At 38.2% G+C, this 25963-nt stretch overlaps 1 protein-coding gene across 7 annotated transcripts in view; it reads left to right on the top strand.

Moving 5' to 3' along the window:
• Positions 1 to 25963, top strand: part of DOCK3 (dedicator of cytokinesis 3) — a 347773-nt gene that overhangs the window by 131615 nt on the left and 190195 nt on the right. For all 7 annotated transcript variants that reach the window (XM_057487070.1, XM_057487065.1, XM_057487062.1 and 4 more), the window contains exon 5: positions 13009 to 13105. In XM_057487070.1, the coding sequence (XP_057343053.1) occupies positions 13009 to 13105 (97 nt within the window). The remainder of the gene's footprint in view (positions 1 to 13008; positions 13106 to 25963) is intronic.

Genomic DNA, 25963 nt, shown 5'->3' with positions numbered 1-25963 from the left:
ACAGATGTAAACTTGTCATCAGCATTCAGATGGTATTTAAAGCTGTAGTGCTGGATGGGAACACTGAAGGAGTTACTGTAGATGGGGAACCGAGGTGGAGACAGAGCACTGGGGAGCTATAGTGGTTAAAGATGGCGGAAGGAAAGAACCAGTCAAAAGAATCTCAAAAGTTGTGGCCAGTGAGATAGACAGACAAAAGAAAAACCAGTGTCTTGGAAACCAAGCAGAGAAAATATTTAGGGTATGGGCTAATCAAATATGTCTGTGCTGTTGAAGCTGAATAAGGCCGAAGATCTTGTTGAGAGCTGTTTGGGGGGAGAGGCAGAAGTGAGAACCTGATGAGAAGAGGCTGAACAGAAGGAAAGAAGAGGCGGAGCACAGTGTTAACAGACTCAAGTTCGGGGCCCCGTGACTGGGACCCGGTGGCAGACAATACACAGGGCTTGGGATGCTTCTATGGCATCCTTTAAAAAAATTATCTGACCTTTTTTACCTAATTTTTTATTTTGAAAAATTCCAATCTGTAGACAAGTTTCAGGAATATTATAAATAATACCCATATCCCTTCCTGTAGATTCACCTCTTACCAACATTTTGTCATAGAGTGCTCGTGCTCTGCCTCCAGCCCCCAGCCCTGCTTCTATGCAGGAGAGTAGGTTTAAGACATCCTAACGCTCTTCTACTAAATATGTCAGTATGCATCTCCTAAGAAAAAGGACATTCTTTTAATATAATCAGTGTGATTACTACATTTGGAGAATTTAACACTGATACAAATAGTACTGTAAAGCATATAGTCCATATTCAAATGTCCCTGATTTTCAGAATGTCCTTTATAGCTGTTTTTATTTGTTTTTGTTTTTGTTTTGTTCGGGGTATTGTGTTTTATCACTGTCATGGCATTTATGCCATGTTGCAAAGGAAAGAACCGTTCCCCAGTCTTGTTTTCCTTTTTTTCTTTCATGCCCTGGACATTGTTGAAGTGCTCAGGCCAGTTGTTTTGCAAAACGTCCCTCAGTTTGTATTTGCCTGTGTCCTCAGGGTTAGAATCAGCGGAAGCATTTTGGGTAGCAATACTGCATAGGGGGTGTGGTGAATTAAAGTGGTCAGATTTCTCTCCCCAGTGCTTGGCTAGATCAGCAGGGGCTCTACCTGAGCAAACTGCAGCACAGAACGAGGGCCTCCCAGTCAGAGAGCACGTACTGTGTGTCTGTGCCGTGCCTTCTGCGCTCCATCCTGCTGCACTTGGGGGCACAGCCCTGGACTCTCATGCTTAATGTATAACCTCTGCTTCTTGAAAGACTTGTACCGTTTGTGTGGAAGTGCTTGTTTTTTGTTTGGTTGACTGAATGAAATTGTGTGAATAGGCTATCATAAATTTCTTAAGGGAACTTACAAACTTTTCATATTTTCATTTAGCTTTTAAAGGTTTTCTTGATATCTGGGCTTTCTGATTTTTAAAATGATTCAAGTACAGTTGCTACTTTTTGTAAAGTTTCACTGAAAAAATGCATTTGTAGTAGTTATGGATTTCAGGGCTGACAAAAAAAAAGACATGACCATGAGATGTGAGTAGCACACAGTGAACTTTATTTAGGCAGAGTTTTGACAGGTTGCAAAGGAAAGTGCCTCACAGCCAGAGACCTTCCAGAGACAGCCGTGCTGAGCTACACCCAGAATGGGAAGAAAGCGTGGGAACTCCTGGGGGAGATGGAGTGGGGAGGGGCCTTATGTGTCTAATCGTGTCACTCAGCTGCGAGATGGGAAGACTGGGCCCTGAGCACCTGGAGCAGCAGGAGCTTGGTCTTCAGTAGCTCCGGGGTTCATCCACTCTGTGGCCAGTGGTACTGATGCAGTTTCATTAAGTGTGTAAAACAGGTAGGCTCTGCATGGCTGAACGTAGTCCTGTTTGGGTTATATTAAAAGCAGCTGGTTGTGTAAAAATTTGGCATCAGTGGGCTCTGAGCTAGTGGTACTCACTTGGTGTGAAGAAGTGAACAGCATAGGGGTCAGTCCACAGAAGGTCTCTTTGGCACACTTAAAACAACAAAAATATTTTTTATTTTTAAATTGTGGGAAATTAGGGGCACTATTTGAATTAAGAATAGTTGACTTCTGTGGTTTCAGGAGTTGTAAGTTTTACTCATCACTAGCGAAGTTTCAGTTGAATTGAAAAATAGATTTTTTACCACAGAAAGGAAACATGTAGATCTAGGGTCAAAGTATGGTAGACTAAATTTAGTTTAGGAAGGGAGGTACCAGGTACAGGTAGGCCAATGTCATACTCATTTTCTGTTCTGTTCAAGGAATTATTGTTTGCTTATCTACTTATTTTAGTTGCCTCTTTGCTCTCAGGTTTAAGGAGTCTGGTTCCAAGCTGGGGTGCGTGTGGGCGGGTGCACCTTGGAGCGCATGTGCTGTAAGGAGCATGGGAGGACAGCACCAACTTAAGTGTTAGTGTGTAATGCTTTCTTCTCTGGCTTTAGATTCTTAATTTGTTTGTGTATTTACTAAAATAACTTCAGTCTTCATTAGAGATGAACATGAAAATGGATATTTTTAAAGAAATTCCCTCTTGTAGTAATTTCTTCTAAATTTTCAATTTTTCCCTTTTTCCTAGCTAATTTTCATAAGCTTACAACCTTCTGAATGTATTTCTTTGTTTTTTCACAGCAAAACTTCTCAAGAATTGGTTATAAAACAGTGCTTATTGAATATGGATAGGTAGTACATTATGTTCATTTTTACTTTATATTTTTATTTTTAAAAACGCATACATATAATTGTGTAATGCAACTTATTTATACTAGTAGGCGTGAAACAGGCAAAGCCTGCTAACTTGCTGATGGGAAAACCATAACCTGGGGATGTTTTCTGAAGCATACTTAAGGTAGAGAGAAGTGCTATGTGTATATACACAGTCTAGGACTGTGTTCTGATTAAAATTCATATTCTCTATGCTCAGATTAAGACATCCAGTTAATTCCCTGCCTAAATATCTGTTTTGTTAGTAACATTTTGCCTTAAAAATAATTCAGGAGTATTAAAGTTAGTTTAATGTTTGAGAAGTGCTTCATTTCAGACAGATGATTTTTGAACACTTAGAAATGAATGTGATGCTTGATAAGAGACATTATGCATTTACCATGATCAGGTCATGCCAACCAGTGGATATAGTGTGTTTTAGTTTCTGCAAAACATGAGTCTCCTGTTACATATCTATGGATATACAGGCAAGATGTTAGCAAGGTTAAATGAATTTATAGTTGTTTGAACATCTATCAAGGAATGTCCATCATTCCTTTCTTTGTGCCAGGTTCTGTTATACTCAGATTAGTACCTGTGTGTCCTCATCTTTAGCTCAGTGCCTGACATGTAGTAGATAACGTAGTTAACATGACAGGTAAATGAATAAATTAATCTTTAATGATTTGGTACTAACATAGGTTTCTGATGGCAAGCCCAAGGGTATAATCCTTACTCATACTGAATAAAAGAGACTAGATGGACTAGAAACATAAATTAAAATGTAAGTTTTACTTAAAAATTATTGGAAAGATCTAAGATAGCTGACAGAATGAAAGAATAGCTAAAGTATCAGTTTTCAGAAAGAACAGCAGCGTGGAGTAGCTCTGTGAATCTGGATAGCAGGACTGACTGAATGCAAAGTCTCTTCAGGATGCCACTCTTGAAGTTTTCCGTTCCTGTGTTAAGATTCAGAGCATCAGGAGAGTGGCAGAATGGCAAAGATCGGATTGTGTGCACACAGTAGATTTAATAGAGTAAATAGATACTAAAGATATTCAGTTAAATCAGCACTCATTTAAAATACATTATTTTTAGGAAAGTAAGGAAAGGCCTATGGAGAATAACATTGAAATTTTAGAGGCAACGGAAGTTCAGTGTCACCAGTTCTACTCCAAAAGTGCTGTATCTTAGGATACACACTTCCTGGTCATAATATATTATTTTTGGTACACTACTTTATTTTATTTTCTAGTATTTTCTTTAACATTCTTGCATCTCTGTATACATATGAGATTTGTCTTATGATTTTCTTATATATCGTTGACTAGTTTTAGTATAAAGATTAGTCTAGCTTTACGGAATGAATCAGGTAAACTTCATACTATTTCTAGACTTTAAAAAAGTTAATGTTGCGATTTTAAAGATTTGACTAACTTCCTTGTAAAAATGTGTGGTCCTTGAGCGTGACAAATAAGACAGTGGAACAGGAGTTTTCTACCATCATCTCCTCACAGAGGCTCAAGCTTGAGAACCACCCTTTGACAAGATCAGCTTTGTGGAAGTCTGAGAGTACAGTCAAGAAATTTCAGCACATGGTTAAAGCAAAAACATCTGAGAATAGATACACTGAAGAGGGTAAGAAGAACAGTTTCACTTTACCTGTGTCATCCTTCCCCAAAGGTGGCACAGCTCAGGGCCAAGAGAGATGCCCTTGGCCTACAGTTTCTCCCTTGTTGGGAAGTGAGAGCATAGTGAGTGAGCACCTGGCTGGGTTGCTGCCCGAGAGACCCAATTTTTCCCACCTTACCCAGAATACTGAGGTGATCAGCATGGCTGAGTGGTTGAAAGAGGCTTACAGCAGGGAAGAGAGGTAGGGACTCAGAGCAACCAGGGCTCAGAAATCAACAAGGGGCCATAGATTTGACTAACCACTTTATGAACTCTGTCAGGAAGCCTGCCCATGAGCCACTGGGAACACCTTCCTGTGGCCTCCCCAAACTGGCCCATGGACACTCCAAATGCTCGGTACACCTCACCCGCCATCGCTATAGTTGGATCACTGCCTGTGCCCCTGGGCTGGGTATGTGAGCTGTTAGCCTCTCCAGATGACCTGCAGTTGTGTACAGAAAGCCAGCAGCTCTGCCAGATCAGAAGGCACGCCACTGGAGGACACACTCCTTGGGCACTACCCTAAGGAAAATAGGAGGTTATCAATTAGCACCTAGCCTGACTTTGTGAGACTGACAGAAGGCATACAATCTTAAGAATTCCCTACAAAGAGGAAACGAGATGTCGAGCAGGAGTATACATAGAAAAGGTCAGAAAGGCTCAGAATTCATACCTGGGTTGACTAGTAAAGGTGTTTTTCTTCTGAAGCCAGTCAGTAAAAGAGGTGACTCCTTCTTTGCATAAGACAGCAACACAAGACTTCAAGGAATAAGAAAAAATAAGGAAACATGACACCACCAAAGCAACACATTCATTTTCCATTAATTATCCTGAAAGAAATGGAGATCAGTGAATTGCCTGAAAAGGAATTAAACATAATTGGTTTAAGGAAGCTCAGTGGCTACAAGGGAATGCAGATAGATAACAAAGTCAGGAACAGAATCCATGAACAAAATGCAAAGTTCAGCAGAGATAGAAGTCATAAAAATGACCAAACAAATTCTGGAGCTGAAGAATACAATGAATAAGATGAAAAATGTAATAGTGTCAACAACAGACTTGATTGAACAGAAGAAAGAATCTTTGAACTCAAAAGACAAGGCATTTGAAAGTATCCAGTCAGAAGAGAAAAACAAAAAGTGAATGAAAAAGCCTATGGGATTTTAGGATACCATCAACAGAACTAATAAATGCATTATGGTAGTCCCGGAAGGAGAGAGAGAGAGAAAGGGACAGAAAGCTAATTTAAGGAGATGGCTGGAAACCTGAGGGGAGACATGGACATCCAGGTACATGAAACCAGAAGTTCCCTAAGCAGGTTCAACCACAAAAGACTCCTCAGAGATATATTATGTCAAACTATTAAAAGTTAAAAACAGAAAAAAAAAAGTTAAAAACAGAATTTTGAAAGTGGCAAGGTAAAAATAGTAGTCACGTATGAGGGAAAGTCCATAAAGCTATCAGCAATTTCTCAGTAGAAACCTAATAATCCAGGAGTGAGTCGGATAATGTATTTGTAGTGTTGAAAGAAAAAACGGCCAACTAAGAATACTTTATCTGCAAAGCTGTCTTTCAGATAAGGAGACATAACTTTCCCAGGAAGACCAAAACTAAGGTCATCACTACTAGATCTGCTTTACAAGCAATACTAAAGTGTGTTCTCCAAGCTAAAATGAAAGGATGCTAATTAATAACATGAAAACTTAAAAAAGTATAAAACACAGTGGAAAGGTAAGCATATAGTCAAGTTCAGAATATTCTAATACTGTATTGGTGTGTAAAACATTTTTAACTCTAGTATAAAGCTGAAAAGACAAAAGTATTAAAAGTAATGATAGCTACAATAATTTGTTAACGGATATGCAATAGAAAAATATAATTGGTAACATCAAAAACATAAAAAATGTAGCAGGGAGAGTAAAAGTGTAGAGTTTTTATATGGGGTTGATGTTAGGTAGTTATCAGTCTAAAAGAGACTTACAACTTTAACTTAAACACCTGTAGTAGATACACAGAAGATAAAGAGAAAAGAATCAAAACATACCTCTAAAAAAATTCATCGGATCACAAAGGAAGACAAGAGAGGAAGAAAGTGACAAAGGAATCCAAGAGCCAGAGAAGGATTAATAAAATAGCTTTAGTAAGTCATTACCTATCAATAACTCCATTAAATGAAAATGGACAAAATTTTCCATCAAATGCCAGTGTCTGAATGGATTGTAAAACAAGAACCACTGTATGCTGCCTACAAGAGACTTGCTACACCTTTAAGGATAAACATAGGCTCAAAATGAAGGAATTGAAAAAGATATTCTATGCAAATGGAAACCAACCCAAAATTTGGAAACCAAATTCTGTCTAGTCTATATCTTCTTGTTGAGTTTTTTTCACACTGTGAATATTTCTTGTCATTAAAAAAATTATGGTAATTATGGTAATTGTCCTTCTCTCTCTCAGCACGATACCCTCTAGGTCCATCCGTGCTGTTGCAAATGGCAAGATATCATTCTTTTTATGGCTGAGTAGTACTCCATTGTGTATATGTGTATGTATACACACATACACACACACACACACCACATCATCTTTGTTCATCTTTTGAGGACACTTAGGTTGCTTCTATATCTTGACCATTGTAAATAATGTAATAAACATAGGAGTGATTTTGTTTTCTGTGAGTAATTTCCCAGAAGTGGGCCATATGGTATTTCTGTTTTTATTTTTTTGAGGACCCTCCATACTCCTTTCCATAATGGCTGCACCGGTTTACATTCCTACCAATAGTATACAAGAGTTTCCTTTTCTCCATATCCATGCCAGCATGTTATTTCTTGTCTTTTTGATACTAGCCATTCTGATTGGGTAAGGTGATATCTCACTGTGGTTTGCCATATGATTTCACTTACATGTGGAATCTAAGAAGAAAAACAGCAAGCAAACAAATGAAATGGAAGTGGACCCAAATACAGAGAACAAACTGGTGGTTGCTGCAGGAGAGGAGGCTGGTGGTCAGGCAGAATAGGTGAAGGGGATAAAGAGGTACAGAGTTTCAATTATAGAATAAATGTCATGGGGATGAAAGGACAGCATAGGCGATATAGCCAATAACATTGTAGTATTTGTGTATATTGACAGATGGTAACTACACTTAACATGGTGAGCATTTTGTAATGTATATAATTATCAAGTCACTATGTTGTACACCTGAAACCAAAATCATATTGTATATCAACTATACTTCAATTTTTAAAACCTATAAAAAGTAAAAAGATTTGTGGTAAAATATGAATACCATAAAATTTAGCATTTTAATTATTTTTGAGATACAATCTAGTATCATTGGGCACATTCACAATGTTGGGCAACCTTCACAAGTATTCAAACCCAGAACTTTCCGTCATCTCGGAGAGAAACTCTGTAACCTTTAAACAGTAACTCCCCATTCTCCCTTTCCTACAGCCCCGGTAACTTCTCTTCTACTTTTTGTCTGTGACTTTTCCTATTCTGGGACCTCTTCTAAGTGGAATTGTGCAGTATTTCTCCTTTTGTGTCTTGCTTCCTTCGATTAGCATAGTGCTTTCAAAGCTCATCCATGTTGTGGCACGTGTAAGAATTTCATCCCTTTTAAATGTTGAGTAGTATTCCCTTCTGTTCATGTTACATTTCATTATTCCATTCAGCTGTTGATGGACATTTTGTTGATAATACTTTTTATGTGCAAAATTCCTAGTTCTTTTGCATATTGGCTCTTTTTTTTTTTTTTATTGAAGGGTAGTTGACAACAGTACTGCATTACATTAGTTTCAGGTGTACAACACAGTGATTCAACATTTATATACATGATAATTCTAGGTACCAGGTATCACCATACCAAGTTGTTACAATATTTTGACTATATTCCTTATGCTATACATTACATCCCGGTTACTTATTTATTTTACAATTGGAAGTGTGTTTATATATATATATATATATATTTTGTGAGGGCATCTCTCATATTTATTGATCAAATAGTTGTTAACCACAATAAATTTCTGTATAGGGGGGTCAATACTCAATGCACAATCATTAATCCACCCCAAGCCTAATTTTCGTCAGTCTCCAATCTTCTGATGCATAACAAACAAATTCTTACATGGAGTACAATTCTTACATAGTGAATAAGTTACATGGTGAACAGTGCAAGGGCAGTCATCACAGAAGCTTTCAGTTTTGTTCATGCATTATGAACTATACACAGTTCAAATATGAATACTCACTTGATTTTTAAACTTGATTTATATGTGGATACCACATTTCTCTATTATTATTATTTTTAATAAAATGCTGAAGTGGTAGGTAGATACGAGATAAAGGTAGAAAACAGAGTTTAGTGTTGTAAGAGAGCAAATGTAGATGATCAGGTGTGTGCCTGTAGACTATGTGTTAATCCGAGCTAGACGAGGGCAATAAACATCCACGTATGCAGAAGATTTCTCTCAGAACATGAGGGGGGAGGTTCTAAGCCTCACCTCTGCTGCTCCCCATTTTCTCACCAGATGGCCCCCTGCGACTGTGCCTGTCTTAGGTTGTTCCTCCCTTGAGGAATCTTACCCGTCTCTGGCTAACCAGTCATCTTCCGGGGCCATACAGGGAAATGTTAAGTTGGTAAGTGAGAGAGAAGCCTTATTGTTTGAAAAGGTTAGCTTTTTACTTCTTTGCATATTTATGTCCTGTGGCTTCTATGCCCTGCATTTGTCTTGAGGTGTCTTTACCACTTGGAAGAATTATGATACTCGGTAAATTCGACATGTGGCACGAGTTCTATTTAAAGGTTGTGATTAGGTAGGAAGAAGAAAAGCTATAGAAGTAGCAGGCAGAAGAAAACCTGGGAAGATTGATTATTTCTTTGACATATCTTCTTGTAGAGTAACTTCAGCATGGATAGGTTTTAAACTACTAATTAAATTGTGCACACACATTAACATAATAGGAATATAGTTACCTAACCAAAGCGTACCTGTAATTACCAGCCATCTCCAGTGAAACCAAGAAAACCAGTTAGGCACCTTAGGCATTTGTGAAAACTTATCTATGATATGGTGGATATTGTCCGACTGAACTTAAACAGTCTGAGAGAATTCAGATAAACTAGAACAACCCATTCCTGGGGACTGTTCATATCCCATATGTTCTTTTAACGATAAATAGTCTGTGGTTCTAAGATTTTGGAGTGCTACAGTTCTCCTAATTCTTGGTTGAGTTCCAACAGTATAGATCCAGTCCAATTTTTGTTTTACTGTATGCACAGGCCAGCTTAGATATCTCCTTCCTCATTCCCATGGCAAGTCCAGGAACTGGTGGGATGAGTGCATCTACATCTGTGACAGTGCGTGGATCTTTGTTGGAGTTTTTTTTTTGCTGATCATCTTCTGTCATGAGTCTTCCCGAGAGTGCTGATGTTGGAAGTTCTTTTTCATATCGTATCTTAGTTCATTTTTGGGGTAGCCAAATTAGGCTTTGATCCTCTGTATAAACACATACAGACCCTTTGCCTACACTTTTATATGCCCTTTATATCATTGTGTAGAACTCATTAGAGGTCACCACATAGGAACTGCTTTTTTTTTTTTTTTTTTAATCATTAATCTACACTTACATGATGAATACTTTGTTTACTAGGCTCTCCCCTATACCAGGTCCCCCCTATATACTCCTTTACAGTCACTGTCCATCAGCGTAGCAAACTGTTGTAGAATCACTACTTGTCTTCTCTGTGTTGTACAGCCCTCCCCTTTCTCCCACCCCGCTATGGATGCTAATCTTAATACCCCTTTTTTCTCCCCCCACTTATCCCTCCCTACCCACCCATCCTCCCCAGTCCCTTTCCCTTTGGTACCTGTTAGTCCATTCTTGAGTTCTGTGATTCTGTTGCTGTTTTGTTCCTTCAGCTTTTCCTTTGTTCTTATATTCCACAGATGAGTGAAATCATTTGGTATTTCTCTTTCTCAGGTTGGCTTGTTTCACTGAGCATAATACCCTCCAGCTCCATCCATGTTGCTGCAAATGGTTGGATTTGCCCTTTTCTTATGGCTGAGTAGTATTCCATTGTGTATATGTACCACATCTTCTTTATCCATTCATCTATCGATGGACATTTAGGTTGCTTCCAATTCTTGGCTATTGTAAATAGTGCTGCGATAAACATAGGGGTACATTGGTCTTTCTCATACTTGACTGCTGCATTCTTAGGGTAAATTCCTAGGAGTGCAATTCCTGGGTCAAATGGTATGTCTGTTTTGAGCATTTTGATGGAATACTTCCATCTATAGGAGTCCCTCCAAAATGCACTGTAGAGGTGGTTTGTGGCAGGTAAATTCTCTCAACTTTTTCTTATCTGAAAATTGTTTTTCAGAATAAAACTGAAAAGGAAAATCCCTCCTTCAGTTTTAAATGATAACCTTGCCGGGTATAGTATTCTTGGTTCAAGGCCCTTCTGCTTCATGGCATTAAATACATCATGCCACTCCCTTCTGGCCTGTAAGGTTTCTGCTGAGAAGTCTGATGATAGCCTGATGGGCTTTCCTTTGTATGTGATCTTTTTTCTCTCTCTAGCTGCTTTTAAAAGTCTGTCTTTATTCTTGATCTTTGCCATTTTAATTACTATATGTCTTGGTGTTGTCTTCCTTGGGTCTGTTGTGTTGGGAGATCTGTGCACCTCCATGGCCTGAGAGACTATCTCCTTCCCCAGATTGGGGAAGTTTTCAGCATTACCTCCTCAATGACACTTTCTATCCCTTTCTCTCTTCTTCTTCTGGTACCCCTATAAGGCGAATATTGTTCCATTTGGATTGGTCACACAGTTCTCTCAATATTCTTTCATTCTTAGAGATTCTTTTTTCTCTCTGTGCCTCAGCTTCTTTGTATTCCTCTTCTCTAATTTCTGTTCCATTTGCCTTCTCTTCTACTAGATCTAATCTGCTTTTAAATTCTTCCATTGTATGTTTCATTTCAGATATGGGATTTCTTAATGATTGAATCTCTGACTTAAATTCATTCCTGAGTTCTTGAATATTTTTCTGTACCTCCATAAGCATGTTTATCATTTTTATTTTGATCTCTCTTTCAGGCAGATTGGTGAGTTCAGTTTAATTTGACCCTTTTTCTGGGGTATGTGAGATTTTGGTCTCAACCGTGTTCTTTTGATGTTTCATATTTCTGCGTGGTGCCCACAATATAAAACAAAGTTATAAAACAGTCAAATAACATATATTCATTGATGCTTAGAATTAGTGCACTGAGTTATGTTTAAACACAGTTGGTGGTTTTTCAACTACTTTCCTCTATAAAGAAATTACACTTAATGCTGATTTTGTGAAATTGATTTTCTTTTGCTGTTTCCAAGGGCATGATGTTGTCTTTGGCTGACAAATCAGAATATGGGTTCTGATCACTGCAGCATATCAGTATATAAAGTCTTTAGTCCCAGAAAATATTTTATTATCCCTCAAAATTGGCAGGGGCACTGTATAAATATTACCAACTCATGCCCCTACTTTTACCAGCCTTTCAATAACTTCTCATTCATTTTACTTGTATTACGATCTGTAAAATTCAGTGTTATTTGAAAAGGCCCTGTGATAGCTGGCCTCAGCTGCACCAGCCTTCTTGAAGTTCTTGGATCTGTGAAGTTCATTTCCATCTCAGTGACTTCTTGTGTATTGTTTCTTCTGCAGATGACACCACACCTGGTCCTCTCCCTCCCCACACACTTTTTTGTCATGACCTTTTTGCATCTTTTGCCTTGCCACTTCTTCAGAGAAGACTTCACTGATCTCTCTTCCTAAATTACATCCCCTAGCTAAAACCTCTGATTGTACACTTTAATTTCCTTCTTAGATTCATCACTATCTGTGTCTATTTGTTGTGATCATTTGTCTGTCTGATTCCCAATCTGGAATAAGAACTCTGTGAATGTAGAGAACCTGCCCATTTTTATCTATTGATAAATCCTTGGCAGTTAGCGCAGGGGCTGGCACCATACCTGATGTTGCTTATGAGGTAGGCTGAGAGAACCAGTGCCTCTGTTCCCAGAATCAAAATTCTCTCGCAGACACATAATTCCTTGACTGACACTAGTTTCTTTGAATATGCAATACCAATATAAGGGAGTGCTTATAAAACTTCAAAATCTGGTGTCTGGGTCCCTCCACCAATGCATTTCCATCAGTATTTGATACTAAGAGCATGAGCTAATGTGGATTACTGATAAATGTTGACACAATTAAAAAAATTAAGCAATACTTGGGTAGTGCTATGGACCTTCCTTAAGGAAAAAAATGTAAAGGCTCTCTTTTAAAAAGTCCCTCTTAAAGACAGTATTTCTAAAAGTAAAATTGAGGATTTATGTAGCAAAACCCAAATGTTTTTACACTAATTCACATCAGTTACATTCTTGCAGTAAATTACTGCAGAAAGGTCTGCAAGCAGTTAGGTGTACCTCTGTATTTGCATGAATTTAAAATTTGGGTTACACTTGTTGAAAAGGGCCGTAGACAGTATTCTGGTATTTTATCAAAGATAACGTTCTGTTTGTTGTGCCTCTGGTTCTAGGCAGTATGAAACTGTGGTTCCGCTTGAAGATTCTATTGTGACTGAAGTTACAGCAACTCTACAAGAATGGGCCAGTCTGTGGAAACAGCTCTATGTGGTAAGTAATTGATAACTAGTTTACTAAATCATTAAAATTCCTTTGTACTTAGTGAAAAAATTTATCTTACCTATGCCAAATGCAAATTTTTAGATTTCTGAATATTTGCAGTTTTTCAAATGTTTATACCTAGTATTAGCTGAAACATAGTAGATTGAATTTTGTCCAACTTGAAGAGAACACATTATTTATTTGCCTGCAGCCCCTCCACCCAATCCCAGTCAGTAGAAATTAAGTTCCCTAATACTGGGGATTTTAGCTATCTTACTAATTGCTGTAAACCTAGAAGCTTTTGTAAAACAGATGTTTATTGAATGAATGAAGAAAATTGGGTTACATTGTGAATCTAATGGTGGGTCAAGGTCAAGAAGTTGTATCAATAGTTTCTTTTCTTTTTTTTTGGAAGTTTTTTTTAAAATTAAGGTATCATTGATATACAATCTTATGAAGGATTCACATGAGCAACAGTGTAGTTTCAACATTCAACCATATTATTAAGCCCCCCAACCCCATTGCAGTCAGTCACTGTCTATCAGCATAGTAAGATGCTATGGAGCCACCACTTGTAGGAAGCTAGATTTCTTAAAGCCAAACTTGGGTAAGTTTGAAGTTTCCTTGACTGGTTTGATTTAAATTGAATTTAGTCAACAGTTTCTTATAGCTACTAAGCTTAAAGTATATCACACTTTTAGCTAGGCCAACACTTACTAGAAAGATTAATAAAAACCCATCCAGTCCATAACCTCTGGAAACTTAGTGGATAGAGGGTAACAGGACACACAAAACATAGACTAAAAATAAGTGACAGGGTTTGGGTTCTCAACAAAATGGAGTAAACACATTCTCTTTTACTCCTACCAACTATGACAAAAATACTGGACAAAACTCATAAACCACCTACCAGAAAAATCTGAAAGTTGGGAAAAAGCAAGGGCTGATCAGGGACCTTGGGACTCACAGGTTTCGTGAGTTCCCTGTTGTTTTTCTTGCTCCCCAAATATCTTGGTCTGGGCTCTAGAGAAGCCCACCATCTGGAAATGCTGATGGGTGCAGACAAAAAAAATAGTGCCAAGGAAAGCCTGCTTTCTCTGGGAAAAGGATGACAAGTTAAGAACTATCCTGCCTGTTCTGTAGGAGGATATCACAGTAAAAGCTGCATCCCCTCCCACCCCAGCGGGCACCACAGCAGCAGACTCTGTGGCCAGAGCTCTCTCTCTCACACACTCATCACCCCACCTTCAGTAGCAAGATGTCTGTTTCCAGGGGAGCCTGTCGCCCTGCAGTGATGAGACAGTACTTCTCTCAGTGGAGCCTGCAGGGAGAACCTGACTTCCACCCCACGAGCGGTTAGAAGGTGGCATCTCTCCCCAGCAGAGCCTGGGGTGGGACTCTGGCTTTCACGGGTACCCAGCATAACAAGGTTGTGCCTTAATCCTGCAGAATTCTGTGGGCAAAACTTTGACTTCCTCTCATGCTCTCAAGTGAGAAAGAAGCATTCCTGTGCAGACAAGCCTGTGGTAGAGCTCTTGATTTCCACTCCCCTGTAGCAGTAAGACGGTGCCCTCCCCAGTCCTGTAGGCAGGACTCTCAACTCCCACGCACCCCCACCCCCACACTCACCGTTCATGAAGCAGTACCCTTTGAGCACACCCTGTGGACAGCATCTATGTTCCATCTTTGTCCTACCTAAACGAGGCAGTGCTTTCCCCCACCAAGCCCATTCTGAGGATAAGGTGGAGTGAAGTTCTGTCATCTAGGTAGCACACAAATGGGGGAACCGTAACTAAAAGCAGCCTACGAAAGTGAGCCTGGGATTGGATTGCATTCTGAATCTAAACAAGCTGACCACCTGCTAAAATAGAAAATTTTAATAAGAATCAGAGTGTAAGAAATAGTGTAACACTGAAAATGTCAGCAGTGGGCCCTAATCACTTGTCATATGAAAAATCAGGAAAATTTCAACTCTAATTGTGGAAAGACAACTAACAAATGTCAACTTTGAAGTGACACAGATGTTGGAATCATTAGCAAGGATTTTAAAGCAGCTTGCGTAAAATTGCTCCAGGGGACAGTTACACCAAAAGAAATCAGGAAACTGCAGAAAAGAAGTAGAAAATATAATGAATGAAATGAAAATTTTAGAACTAAAAAATATAATAACTGAAACTTAAAGGCTAAATATCAGAATGGTGGAAAGCACAGAGAAAAGAATTAGTGAACTTGAAGATGGAGCATTAAACATGACCAATCCAAATAATGGAGAGGAAATAACTTAAAAATGTGAATTTAGCCTCAGAGAATTGTGAACAGTAACATAAGACTTAACATTTGAGGCATCAGCTACTAGACAGAAAGGACAGGATGTGGAACTAAAAAAATATTTGAAGAAATAATGGCTTTAATTTCCCCAAATTTGGAAAAAGACATAAACCTACAGTCAAGAAGCTGAGTGAACCTCAAAGAGGATAAACATAAAGAAATCCATACCCAGACACATGGTAGTTAAACTTCTGAAAATGTTAGCCAAAGGAAACATCTTGAAAGGAAAATCACACATTATGATTAGGAAATGGCAATTTGAATGACAGCAGAGTTCTCACCAGGAACTATGGAAGGTAGGAGGAGGTGGCCCAACATTTTTCAACTGCAGCTAAAAGAAAAAAATAAAACAGTGTTACTCCAATACTGATATACCCCAACCAGGAAATGTATACTTCAAGAATGAAAGAGAAATAAGCACATTTTCAGCTGACAGAAAACCAAGAAAATGTGTTGCCAGCAAATTGATTCTAAAATAATGGCTATAAAGGAAGTTCATCAGGCACAAAGGAAGAGATAATGGAAGGACACATGGAACATTAGGAATGAAGAAAGCTGTGGGAGGGCAGATAAATTCCCTGTAGTTTTAAAAAATTGTGTTTGGTAGAAAGCAAAAATTACAATATTGCTGTACTTCTCAATGTATATAGAAGTTGTATTTAAGAAACTGTATCTCAAATGGGAAGGAAAGGGACATTAATTGTGGTAAGGTATCTGCATTCCACTTCAAGTGGTAAAATGTTGATACTAGTAGACTAATATATTATGTATGTATATTGTAATCTCTAGAGCAATTATTAAAAATATCACACAAAGCATATAGTTAAGCTACTATAAATCAAAATGGAATACTAAAAATTTTCCAATAACTTATAGGAAAATAGTGAAGGGGAAGCAGGAAGGGTAGACAGGACAAACAAATTAACTACTAAAATGGCAGAATTAGACCCTAACATACTAATAAGTAAGAAATAGAAGTTGGTAGAATTGATAAATTAAAAAGTCTTAACTATATGCTGTGTGTAAGAAACCCACTTTATATATAATGACCAGGGAGGTTAAAAGATAGAAAACTATATACCATGCAAGAACTTATCAAAAGAAAGCTGGAATGACTATATTAAAAAGAGATTATTATATTAATTTTGAATCATTTCTTCCCTAAGTAAAATAATAAATAAAATTAACTGCATTATACTACTCTAAGAAAAAATTATTGTCAGAATAAATAAAATTACCAGGGACAAAGGGACATAATAAAATGATAAAAAGGTCAATTCACTAAGAAGACATCACAATCTTAAATATGCATGCACCAAAAAACAGAGCTGCAAAATAATGAAGTGAAACCTGGAAGGAGTGAATGGAGAAAATAGAGAAATCAACTATTATTCTTAGGGATTTATAACCCCCTCCCCTAGTAATTGATGTAACCACTAGATAAAAGTCATCAGGAATAGGAAGAACTGAGCAGGGCCATTAATCATTAGGATCTACTGAATTATTTATTAATATTCCATCCAATAAAATTAGAATACATATTATTTTCAAACACACATGGAACATTCATGAACACTGACAATATCTTAGGTCATAGAGCAACTCAACACATTTGTAATAATTCATATCATACAGAAGATGTTCTCACCATAATGGAAACAAACTAGAAATGAAAAGCAGAAAGATAACAGGAAAACACTGAAGCACTTAGAAATTAAACAACATACTACTAAATAATCCATCTATCAAAGAAGTCTCTAGAGAAATAAAAAATACATTGAAGTGAATATAACTGAAATTATAACATACTGAATAAAATCTGTGAGATGCAGCTAAAAGCAGTGCCAAAGGGGACATTTGTAGTGTCAGCGTGCTGTGTGTGTGGAGTTTGCCCCCTCCCCACTCTGTTCCTCCCTTCCTTCCACTTATGGGCTCTAATGGGAGGAGGGTTTGGATCCCACCTGTGGCTCTGCCCCTTGACCCTGCTCAGTGTGGCCCTCTCTTTGTTCTTAGCTGTGGAAGATCTGTTCTGTAGTCTTCAGGTCCTTTTCAGAGTTGCTTGTATTACATGTAGTTGCTGTCTTGGTGTGTATATTGGAGGTCATCACAGTGACCTCCTATTCCTCCATCTTCCCAAAACCTCCTCATTTGTTTTTAATTTTTTTTCAGGCATGTATAATCTCTTATTTAACCAGCCATGAGTTCATATTTATTGAGTACATTTTTCATTTCTAGAAATTTTATTTGGTTATAGGTTAAGTCTGCCTGCTGAATTTTGACTGTCTTTTCTTTGTATTATATATTGTCCTCATTTCCTTCTTTAAACATATTATACTTACCCATTTAATATTCTGTGATCATTTCAGTCTTCAGTTGTTCTGAGTCAGCTGTCTATTTGCTGACTTCACTCATACTTGCTTGCTTTAACCCCATTTTTGGTGTTTCCCGATTTTGATCTGATGTTCTTTAGGGCTCTGACTAGCAATTCCTCAAAGCTAAGGTTAAAACATTTTTCAGAGAAGATTGTCAGTTGGTTTGTCATGTCCTTGGGGTACTACCTTTCTGGAGATGCATTAGAATTTAGATGGAGGTTTCTTAGGCCCCAGTGGTGGTGTGGATTCCCCACTCCCATCCACAGGGGCTTGCATGCCGCCACTGTTCCTGTTTCCTGTGTGCCCATCCACAGCCAAGGCCCAGTGTCTCTCTGTGCCTGTGCATTTTCCCTTCTTCTGACTCACTCACTGAGGGAATCTGCCTTCTAGAGCTCTAACCTCCCATGGAGGTTTGATCCCACCTCCCACCTATCTCTGCCCTAAGATACTTGGCTAAAACCCAGGAACTGGCAGGTGCACACAGGGCAGGGGAGATAGAATGACAGAGTCTCCTTATTCTGATGTGTTATGGTAGTTTCTGGCCTTACTTCCTACCCATCAGGAGAGATTTGCCTTCATTTGGACATTAACCATCATTTATAGGTTTTATTTTATGGTAAGGAGTTATCTCTCTTTGATTTGTCATATTCATACATTTTAGAATAAGTGTTTTTTGCTCTTGAAAGCTTCTGTTTCTTTTTCCAAAACAACTCTGTTCAGGGATCCTCCTCCCTTTATATTGTTTTTATATATTTATAACTATTTGGCACCCACAGGAGTCTAGAGGAGACACCGATATTCTCATTTCGTATTCTGGGGACTGCTCAGTTAGGAAACAACCACGATGCCTTGATAACATACTACCTTCCAATCCCATGGACCAGATTTTACTACATAGAAGTTGATGGGGGAACAAAATCTGTTATTCTTTTTGCTTCAAACCTTGTCTCCAATGAAATCCCAAAAAGATTCATCAATTGACGAATCACTTCCCCATATTTGACTTTAACTGAGTTCACAAATCAAAAACTAGCATTTTCTTCCCATATTAATTCTTTATGGACTATGTAATGGCTTTTCTTTAAACCCCTTTAGGGGCAATATCAGAGTAAAAATGATACTGAAGTCTTGATTCACTGGCAAGCATTTGGTCCTGATCTATGTCAGTAGAACAATAAATGTAAAAGACTATTTAAATATGTATGATTTTGTCTAATTTGCTATTCGTACTTTTCCTTCATTCATATTCAGATCACCCAGCCTGTTTTGGGTGTCAGGTAATCCTCTAGTAGTTATCCATAATTTTAACAAGAGTGGTTAAGACTGTTGTCTTGGCTTAAAACAATCTTGAGGGAGAATACCGTTCATGAAAACTGTAAGAGGACATTGCACAGTTCTAAAATAAGACTGAAGAAAATGATGCCTAGGACCTCACAACTGCTGTGGTACCATACCACACTTGATTTCATTGTGCTTACCCTGGGATGCCATTATGACCTGGCAGTTATCACCATGGTCATTTTCAACATCCTGTAATAGTGAAGTTTCACTGAGAAAGGGCAACTTCCTGTTTAAATGTAGTTTGGGCTGAGTTATTGGACTTTTTAAAAGCACACTTTCAATAGAAACACATTTAATGTTTTAGACAAATGGGCAGAGGGGCTGGAGAGCTTGGATTCTCTCTGAGGCAGCCCCAGCGGGGTTGCATCTCCTCTTATTTTGAGAGCATTGGGTGATCAAATTATTTCCATGAGCTCTGAGGCTTGCTTTGAAAGTGTGAGTTATGACAACAGCATATTTAAAAGGCTTAAAATATGATAACACTTTCCTAATTCCTGGGAAATGTTTTTACCTAACAAGAGCTGATAGTAATTGTTTCAGGTATGAAATGTTTTAAAGCTGTGGTTTAAAAACATACAGGAACACAACAGTGTGTAGAGATGGGCAATTTTTAGAACCCTGCTTTTAGAAGCTGTATATAGTTTCTTGCTTAATACTAATTCATTTATACTAATTTATTCTTACATAAAGAATTTGGTAATGTTTCCCCAAATGACCAGCTTCCTTTTGCTCTTAGGTCACAACGTCCACCCAGGAGAATCAGTTTCACTAAGTCCCAGGGTAGGCTGCAGTCATCAGCTGCAGCACCAATACAGTTGCCTTTAACTGTTGGTAGGAGTGGAAAGTACATCACATTGGCATTATACACCTGGGCCTGAATCCCAGCTCCGCACGTGTTTAGCCTTGTGACTTAGTTCAAGCTATTTAAACACTCTGAGTTTTAGTTTCCTCATCTATGAAGCTGAGATGAGAACCAGCACATGGGGAGAAGACAAATGAAATAAATAACAGTATCTAAGGGCCCTTTGCAAGAGTATGTGCATGTAGGAGATAGTAAAGGTTATCAAACTTAAGTGATTTTCTTAAAATTTTTGCTAATTGCTTGTGAAACTCTTCTTCCTCAGATGTCACAGTTCCTAAAACCATTCTCTGGCATCCCAGTACCTAACTAAAATTTTGAGACATTTTAAAAGAGTTGATGTATATTCATTAATTGTTCCCTTGAAATTTAATAATCTTTAAGAAAAACACTCTTTTGGAAATTATGCAGAAGCAAGCAATCTGTAGTATAAAGAAAAACACTCTAGTCTTAAAATCTAATTTTAAGAATTAAGGTTTCTTTCTTTTTAGAAGATGGCATTTAATTTCCAAAATAGTCCACAAGTGAACTCCTGGTTAATCTATTAAATTACCAGGAAACAAAAAGTAGAGAAAATAATGTATCTACATTAGATAATATTCTGAGACTAGACGTGGCAGAGCTTGTGTGCTTCCTGATTTTCAAGAGAACCCTAGAATGATTCCATTTCACTTTCCACTCCAGGTATACAGCCATCCATATGAGGACATTGGCTTGCCAACTAGCCGATCATTTCATAGAAACAGGAAAGGACCATTTCCTGATAGACTAAAACTATTCTGATATAACTTGTTGGAAGCCCACCCTCAGGAACTTGCTGGAAATCTGTCCTCTGGGAGAAGAGTTAGCCAACTGTGGCACTTGGGTTAGACACCTGTTTTTGTAAATAAATTTCTTCCTGGAGCATAGTCACACCCATTTGCTTACACATTGCTTATGGCCCCTTGCTTGTTGCAAGGGCAGAGTTGGGTGGTTGTGGCAGAGACCAGATAGCCTGCTAGTCTAAAATATGTATTATCAGCCCTTTAAGATAAAGTTTGCCACTCCTGCTCTAGGGTGCTGGGAAAGCTGTTTGTGGGGAAGTGTCTCACTGTAAACCCCTTGGGCAGGGATGGGGTGGGAGGCAATGCCAGGGGAAGCTGCCCGTTGCCGAGTGCTGCTGGCCGCTGTGTAAGCAGGAGTTGCCCTGACGGAGCTGATCTTGCCAGGGGAGTCTGCCAGCTGCATACCCTGGGGACCCAGCAGCAAAACTATTCCTCCCGGAATGTGTCTTCTGTGCCCTCTTCTGAGACAGCCTAACACCATGCCAGCTGGGAAAGGAAGTGTGTAGGACCACATTGATTTTTTCAGCACAAGCAGAAAGAGTGAATTTGGAGCTGAGAGGGGACAAATTTGATAACCAGCATAATCCGCTTCTGTGACCAGCATTCACATGCACTCTTCTCCACATATCTGAGTGCTCATCTAGAAACAAACAGTATATTTCTATCCTTTTTTTCATTTAAGAAATATTTTGTGACAAAATATACATATCAGAAAATTGACCATTTCAGCCATCTTTAAGTGTCCAGTTCAGTGGCACCAAATACATTTATATTGTTATACAACCATCACTGTTCTTTATCTCCAGTACATTTTCCATCTTGCCAAACTGAAACTCTACCCATTTAAACACTTAACTCCCCACTCTTCCCTGTCCCTCAGCTCCTAGCAACCTCCACTTCACTTTGTGTCTGTATGGTTTGAGATACTAAGTACCTTGTCTGAATGGATCACACAGTCCGTCCTTTGTGACTGGCTTATGACGTCTAGGATAGCGCCTTCAAAGTTCATCCTTATTTGGATGTGTCAGAATATCCTTCCTTTTTATGGCTGAATACTAATCCATTGTATATATGGACCACATACTGTTTATACATTCATCTGTCAGTGGACACTTGGATTTATTTCACCTTTTGGCTATGGCGAATAATGCTGCTATAAACATGGGGTATACATTCCTGTTTGTGTCCCTGCTTTCACTTCCTTTGGGTTTATGCCCAGAAATGGAATGTCTGGATCATATGCTAATCCTATTTTTCATTTTTTGAAGAACCATCATACTGTTTTCATCTATTCTTACAAGTAAGGAAGTTCATAACATTAACTCAGAATGGGGATACAGAATGATGCACTATCCCAAGAGTCATTCTTATCCATTCATTGCTGGCCATGATAATTATTCCTCAAATCTAGAGTACAGTCCTTCTAATATTATTTTATCTGAAGATTAAATTACACAGTAAACTTCCAGTGGGAAGGAGAGAAGAATGAAATGCTTACATATCCAAGTAAACACATATCATTGACAAGCAGTAGAAATATGCAAAGACGCTACAGTCCTCAACGTCTGTTATGGGTCACGAGGCCGGCGTTGATGCACACTGCTTCCTTTTTCTACTCACAGGTCTGTTTCCCAGCAAGACCCTCAGTGTGTTAGGTTTCCTTAGCTGGGGGAGTGACTTAAGCATTCATTTCTGAAAGGTCTGTGCCGTTAATCTTCTGTTGCTTTTAAATTGCTACCATTTTCCGTTACCTTTTCCTGTAGGGCATGGAAGTACTAAGTGGGTGTGCCACAGCATATCCTGGCTCTGGATCCAGTTCTAAGGAGAACTCCATTGTGCAGAACAACCCAGATGCCCAGGAACGTGGTGATAAGGATCAGTCACTCAGCCAGTGGTGACTGTTTGGTCTGTAGATTCAATAGCATAAACAGCTGCAAATGACCAGGTGGAAATCTCATCTCCCAGTTAAGTGGAACTATTGTTGTGGCCCCTGTTGAAATCATTCCTCCCTTGGGGACTAAGATCCACAAGCCAGTAGAGCTCAAAGTAGCTGAGATGGAAATTTAAAAAGTTTGTGAGTGGGTTATTTTGTCTAATAGGGAGAGGATCCACTCCTACTTCCACCCACAGATTCTCAGACCCATGTATTCTGGCAGTGGGGAAGGCCACACCGTATAATGGGCTCTCATGTAAAGCATATGCTATATCCTATAAAGTCGATCTTTCCATGTGTCGTCTCCCAACAAGCTCCACAAATGAGTCTTCAGTAAGACATTCGACCTTTCAGTTAGGCTAGCTGTTTCTAGTGTTAGAGTGTGGTGAGACCTGTTAATTCCATGGGCAAGCCCATTTTTGTACTTCTTTTTCTGTGAAATGAATTCCTTGATCAAGTACAATCCTGAATGTAGTGCCATTATGGTGGATAAGACATTATGTGCATCCATGGATAATGGTGCTGGCAGGAGAAGGGAAGAAAGGCAAATTCACACTCAGAATGTGTGTCTATTTCAGTAAGGATGGCTCAGTCCCTCCATCATGGAGGACCAGGTCCTCACCCTCTGACCAGGTCCCCACATCCTGCTTGTTCTGTTTCTCTGGAGAACTGTCACAACACAGTCATGAACATCATGCACATGTATCTTTTCATTTCTCTTGGGTGGTATCCAGGAATGGAGTTACTAAATCAAATGGTAAATGCACGTGTAACCTTTTGAAACTGCTAGACGTTTTCCAAAGTTGTAATATTTTACATTCCCACCAGCAATATATGACAGTTCCTGTTGTACCATATTCTCACCAGTACTTAGTATTGTCAGTATATTTGAACAATTCTGATAGGTATATAATAGTATCTCATCATAGTTGAATTTATATTTTATTACTGGCTATGATATTGAACATCTTTTTATGTATTCTTTGCCATATGTATATCTTCCTTTTTTTAACTGAAGTATAGCTGACAATATTATATTTGTTTCAGGTGTATGACATAGTGATTAAACAATTATATATACTACAAAATGCTCAACACAAGTGTAGTTATTGTCATCATACAACGATATTACAATGTTATTAGCTGTGCTGTACTCTTCATTCCCATGACTTATTTATTTTATAATTGGAAGTTCATACCTCTTTATCACCTTCATTCATTTTACTAATCCCCCCAACCCTCTTCCCTCTGACAACCATCAGTTTATTCTCCATTGTTACGAGTTTGTTTCTATTTGATTTTTTTTTGTTTCCACATATAAGTGACATCATATGGTATTTATCCTTCTCTGACTTATTTAACTTAGCATAATACCCTCTAAGTCCATCCATGGTGTTACAAATGACAAGAGTTCATTCTTTTTCATGTCTGAGTAGTATTCCATTGTATATATATGTACCACATCTTCTTTATCCATTCATCTATCAGTGGGCACTTAGGTTGTTCCATATCTTGGTTATTGTAGCTAATGCTTTGATAAATGTAGGAGTGCATTTGTCTTTATGAATTAGTGATTTTGTTTTCTTCAGATAAATAACCACAAGTGTAGTTACTGGGTCATATGGTATTTCAATTTTTAATTTTTTGAGGAACCTCCATACTGTTTTCTACAGCAACTGCACCAATTTACATTCCCACCAGCAGTGCACAAGGGCTCCCTTTTCTCTACATCCTCCTCAACACTTGTTATTTCTTGTCTTGTTGGTACCAGCCATTCTGACTGGTGTGAGGTGATCTCATTGTGGTTTTGATTTTTATTTCCCTGATGGTTAGTGATGTTGATCATCTTTTAATGTATCTGTTGTCTATCTGTTTGGTACTAGCACAAAAGCAGATTAATAGAACAGAATAGGGAGCCCAGAAATAAGCCCACACCTATACGGTCACTTGATAATATGACAAAGGAGGCAAGACTATACAATGAGGAAGGGGAAGTCTCTTTAATAAATGGTGCTGGGAAAACCAGACAGCTGCATGCAGGGGAGTGAACCTGGATCACTTCTACACCACACATGAAATAAACTTAAAATGGATTAAAGACCTAAATGTAAGATCTGAAATCATAAAATGCATAAAAGAATATATAAGCAGCAAACTCTTGAACACCAGCATTAGCAGTCTTTTTCTGGATACATGTCCCCAGGCAAGGGAGACAAAAGCAACATAAAAAAGTGGGACTACGTGAAACTAAAAAGTTTCTGGACAGCAAAGGACACCATCAACAATATGAAAAGGCAGCCTACTGAATGGGAGAATATATTTGCAAATGATATGTACAATAAGGGGTACTATCCAAAATATGTAAAGAACTCATATAAATCAACACTGAAAAAAAATGCCAATGAGAGATGGGCAGAGACCTGTATATCCTCTTTGGTGAAATATCTCTTCAAGTTATTTGCCCATTTTTAAGTTAGTTTGTTGTTCAAGACATGAGAGTTCTTTATGTATTCTGGATATTAAATATCTTTTGTCAGTTACCTGATTTTCACTATTTTCTCCTTGTATTAGCTTTTTTCCATTTCTAAGCAGTATCTTCTCAGAATGGAAGTTTTTAATTTTGATGAAATCCAGTTTATTGGTATTTTCTTTTATGGATTATGCTTTTGATATGAGTAGGAATTCATAGCCTATCGACTGGTAAGGTCTTCTCCTATATTTTCTTCTAAAAGTTTTATAGTTTTACATTTCAATCTATTAACTTCATTTTGAGTTAAATTTTATATAAAGAAAAATGTTTAGTCACTTATTTTGGATTTGGATATATAGTTGATTCAAAGCCGTTTGTTAAAAAGCCTCAACATTTAGCAAATGTATTGTTAAAAAGACTGTATTGCACTCAGCCCCATCATCCTTCCTCCTTACTTACTCCCTTGTCATTCCCTACACATTTCTTGGCTCAGTGAAACAGTAAATTTCTTGGACCCTCTGACTCCCATTTGTATCCCTGGTAACTCCTAAGAGAATAGGTGCTTACAGAGTGGCTGACTTGAATTGACATAGGGGCAGAGTTATTATCGAATCGGTGTAGTGAATGATTTCTCATGCTCTTGTGATATATATATATATATATATATTTTTTTTCTGACTAGATTGAGGAGGCACGGTGAAGAATCACACAGGGCCATGGTTAGAAGTGACAGCTGTTGT

The sequence above is a fragment of the Manis pentadactyla genome, chromosome 1, assembly GCF_030020395.1.
Source record: "Manis pentadactyla isolate mManPen7 chromosome 1, mManPen7.hap1, whole genome shotgun sequence".
Taxonomy (NCBI): Eukaryota; Metazoa; Chordata; class Mammalia; order Pholidota; family Manidae; genus Manis; species Manis pentadactyla.
This window is presented reverse-complemented; position numbering and strand designations above follow the sequence as displayed.